General features: G+C 28.9%; 1 protein-coding gene across 2 annotated transcripts; it reads left to right on the top strand.

Moving 5' to 3' along the window:
• Positions 1-1,298: 1,298 nt before the first annotated feature.
• Positions 1,299-2,571, top strand: LOC114192441 (protein SODIUM POTASSIUM ROOT DEFECTIVE 1-like). 2 transcript variants are annotated; one of them, XM_028082160.2, is made up of 3 exons: positions 1,299-1,948; positions 2,078-2,153; positions 2,241-2,571. In XM_028082160.2, exons 1-3 carry the CDS (start codon positions 1,427-1,429, stop codon positions 2,339-2,341), a joined length of 699 nt encoding a protein of 232 aa, XP_027937961.1. In that variant the 5' UTR covers positions 1,299-1,426; the 3' UTR covers positions 2,342-2,571. The 2 variants fall into 2 exon arrangements, with proteins under 2 accessions (XP_027937961.1, XP_027937960.1); XM_028082159.2 differs by having other exon boundaries at positions 1,309-1,948; positions 2,260-2,571.
• Positions 2,572-4,698: the final 2,127 nt, after the last annotated feature.

Genomic DNA, 4,698 nt, shown 5'->3' on the forward strand with positions numbered 1-4,698 from the left:
AATAAATTTGATTTTTTAAAAATTAAATTTAAATGAATTATGCCAAAATACAAAATTTAAAAAATTAACCTCTTACAAAATAATTTTTTATAAATAAAAAAGAAAAATATAGAATAAAATTTTAAAAGATTATTTAATATATTTTTTACTAATAATTTTCTTTTAATGATTTTAATTTTAAAAAAGTATACTCAAATAAAATCCAATTATAATCGTTAGTGCGTATCGGGTATTATAATACAAGTACCCACTTCATTAACAAAAAGGTAATAGTACCCGTTTCATTAAAAACATCCATTGAATATCGTCATGTTTTAGCCGTAAATAAAAGGGGTACAAACTTTTAAATAGATCATATGTAAGCATAAAAAGTGACATGTAATAGGTAAAATATGAGATCTTGTCACGAGTAATGCCAAAAATTATCTTGATTAAGGTCGTAGACATGATGTTTGAGTTGAAATTGGGTGAATAAAGTTATAATCAATACCTGGTTAAGAATGTTCCAACTAAAATCTTATATGGTTATTATGATTGAAAATAAGATAAGAAATGTTTGAGTGAGCGTGATACATCATTTTCATTCTTTAAAGCAATAGAAATGTTGGTTGCATCTCATAAAGGTGATCTAACACAGAATTGGCACTGCTTCAATCAACACCTCACTCTCTTCAAACAACACCAAAACATCAATAAGGGTACAACCATTGAGGACATTCTTCCTTTTCCTCACAAACTTCTCAAATTCTGCATTCATTCATTTTCATGCCATATGCTTCTGATGCACGTGCACCCTTCCTATTGCCATGCTAAAACCATAGACAACTACATCAACACCCTTAACATGTACATCATATTTTCGGCATCATATTTATAGTTCAGGTCCCCACGCCAAAGGGACTATGGCATGCCACCCATTACAAAGGCAAATTTTAAACCTTTTTATCTAGCTCTCAATCAAAAGAAACTAATGCATGTTTTCATTTCGCTTCAAATAATGATATTTTGACAACTTTTTTTTTTATAATTTGAAGTAACATCTTTTAAATATTTTTGAAATATAGAAAAATTAAAAAATAAAAGATCACTTAAAAGATACCAACTTAAAATGTAAGAAAAAATTGTTAAAATTTAGTTGTTAAAAAATTATTTTACATTTGTTTCGATTTTGACCTAGGTTCGTCCGACACTCATCGTTAAGAATGATTACCATATTCCTAGGATGGAGAAAAATAAGAATCTCTACTTTTAAACGATGTAAGACTTATTAGATATACCGAACAAGATTAAAAAATTTAGTCTTTCTCTTCCTCAACCAGTTAGTGTTAGTGATCTCATTTTGTGTGTACAAGTTCTCTTTCTATAACTCCCTGGTCTTGGCAGAGATTCTCCAAACCACTAGTTCTGTGTGAGCATTATCTAAAAGATGAAACGCATGGATATCTTCTGTGCATCTCAAGCTTCAACAGCGATATGTCTGAGCATGGATGAAGCTTCGTGCTCCTCTTCTTCCAACACCATTCTGCTTGGAGGCAGAGTCATTGACCGCCACAACCCCATTATCAATGACTCAAGAAGGAGCACTTCAAAATCTCTCACTGCCCCTTGTTCCTCCGCTCACTCACCCATCAACCCCAAGCCTTACCATGAGCTCCATAAGTCCAAGAAAAACACTTCTTCTTCTTTCAAATCTGCAGCCAAGGGCCATCAAAATCACAAGAACAAAAACACCCCTCAACATCTCACCAACACTTCTGCTTCAACTAGATCTTTGGTCGGTGGCTCCTCCTTAGTCGATGCTTCTTCTTCTTCACATTATGATCCAGTTTTGGGCTTAACTACTCCTACGGTTAATACCAGAACTTCTCAAGTTCTTCATCGAGATGAAACCACTCCTGTTTCTAAACTTTCTACCTCTTCTCATCCAAAATCTTGTTCCTCAGACCAGGTTAGTTTTCTCTCTCTGCATTCACTTCTTAGTTACTCGGAATGCTTTATGCAGTGAATTGCATTGGAGGAAACTCTGCAAGTAGCTTCAATCTTTTGAACAATTGGTTTGAGTAATTTTTGTTAGCAGGTTGTGGTATTGAGGGTATCTTTGCATTGCAAAGGTTGTGAAGGGAAAGTGAGGAAACATCTCTCCAGAATGCATGGTGAGAAACCTTATCTCTAGTATCAAAATTGAAACTTATTTTACAGATTTACTTTGAAAGCTGTTTACTCAATTGGGGATCTTGAAGTTGTTGATTCTATGAGCAGGAGTTACTTCCTTCAACATAGATTTTGCTGCAAAGAAGGTGACAGTTGTTGGAGATGTGACTCCATCGAGTGTATTGGCTAGCATATCGAAGGTGAAAAATGCACAATTATGGCCAGCTACTGTTGAAACAAAGTAATAAATTTATCTGAGAGGGAAGTAGAATATTGATATTCATCTATGCTTGAGTCTGCAGTTTAATTATTGTAAATGCAAATGTTAACAAGAATAACTGTGCCTTTAAAGGTAGTAAAAAAGAAGGCAGAGTTTTGGAGAATTATTATGAACTTGACATTTTTTCTAGTTACAAATAATTTTCTATCTAAATTTCAAGCTCAAGATTTATTGTTTTGAAGTGTGACTTGTGAAGTTCACATGTTAGTATTCATCCAGTTCACATGTCAGTATATGTGTTTTTAATGGTAAGAAAGTTCACATGTCATTCTTTATTCTAATATTTCTTTTGCTGCTATTATTATTTTTTCATAATAAGCGTGTGAATGAAATATTAAGAAACTATTGAATGGCTAGTGGATACTTTTATTGTTTTCATTTAAGTGTAATTTGTTACTTGAATATGCTAATTTTAAAAAAAAGGTTTATTTTTTTATGTGATGTGAATGTACACCTTTTTATACAGTAAATTAATTACAAATTATCTAAAATTATTTTAACTAATTATTTTGTAACTAATAACACACACATATACACACACACACACATATATATATATATATATATATATATATATATATATATATATATATATATATATATATATATATATATATATATTGTATACTATATGTACTATAGGTGAATTTAATTTAAACACAATCTATGTCATACTTTATCTCATATAATTTTCTTTTTGTTTTATACTAACCAAGAATCTAATTGAAAAACCCACAATGTTTGTATTATCCTAAAATATAAAAATTTATTTAATATAATGAAATACCCTTTTAGTATCATTTTACTGCCCACTCTATTTCTATTAGTAGATTATTTTTTTATTTTTCTTTGAAATAATATTTTTTATTCTTTATATCTACGAGTATGGTGCCATTTCATATTTGTAAATCTTTTAAGAAAATATTTTTTTTCTGCAAATTAGTTTTTTTTTTAATAGAGAGGGGTCACGAGAATTATGCTTTTCGAGGTACCTGCAACAGGAACAGAGGTCTCTTAATATTACGTGTGTTAAGAATTTCTGTTAAAAGAAATTAAGGCCTTTTAATTTCTTTTAACCTATTTTTGAAGTACTTATTTACAAATCCTTTAATATAAAATTAAAATAAATTATATATATATATATATATATATATATATATATATATTCCAATATAATATCTAAGAATTTAAAATTTACTTTTATTAAAAATCAATTTCATTCCATTTAAAACAGTCGGATTTATACTTCTTACAACACGGGTGCTTTATATTTTGTCCTAACCCCAATTTAAAGGAGTTATCTAAATTTGAGTCAAACTTAATTTAATTCGATAATATATTAAATTTTATCAAACCAAAATTTTCACATTGTAAAAAAAAGAAAGAAATAAAATAATGAATTAAATTAGATGAATAGTTTATATAAAAATGATAAATAACAGTAAAACATAATAAAAAAAGAAAAGAAAAGAAAAGAATTAATTATAATATTTAAAATAACTGAAAACTAAATGACTAATTACGTAGAATATCTTTAACGTCTTATATTTTATTCTGATATTATCACAATTTTTGGGAATAAATGTTATGATTCTCAATTTGTCAATGAAATGACCCAAGGTACTAATAGGAAAAACATTTATGAATATATATGTTATTTTGTTATTTGATACTCAATTGTATATGAATGAGAGTTGCTTTTGAACAAGTTTACGAATAGGTTCTCTATAGACATGTCATAGTTGTTAATTTTAACTTTGACGATACAAGTGTTTCGTATTTCTGTGTGATCTCCCTTCTGAGTTCATCTTCTCATGACAATTCAACCTAGAGTTACGACTTATGTGAATTTTCAAGTTTCACTGATAGAACTTGGTAAAGTTCTTCGTTTTTCTATTGCGTAATCTATGTGTTTGGAGAGTTCTATAATGAGCGTTCTCTATCAATATCTTTCTTAATAAACTTCTAGAAAATTAGAAAATCACAAAAAAACATAAAAAGCAGTGATTGATTTTCTCGTAATTCAACAAACAATCCTAATATGCATCAAAATTTTGGCCTTAGGGCCACATGTAAAAAATGTGATCTCATGTTAAGTAAGTGTGGCCTTAACTTTAGATCATAGAGTATGTGGTCATAGACTTTGCTTAAAGACAATTACTTTTTTCAAAAGTCATACAGTTTTACAAAGTCGTTGTCTTATTATAATAAATCATGTTTTTTGAACACCTTTTAAACAACCAACTTATCATTTCAAGCATTGTTTA

The sequence above is a fragment of the Vigna unguiculata genome, chromosome 7 (assembly GCF_037176805.1).
Source record: "Vigna unguiculata cultivar grain cowpea cultivar isolate G323 ecotype 2 chromosome 7, ASM3717680v1, whole genome shotgun sequence".
In the NCBI taxonomy this organism is placed as follows: Eukaryota; Viridiplantae; Streptophyta; class Magnoliopsida; order Fabales; family Fabaceae; genus Vigna; species Vigna unguiculata.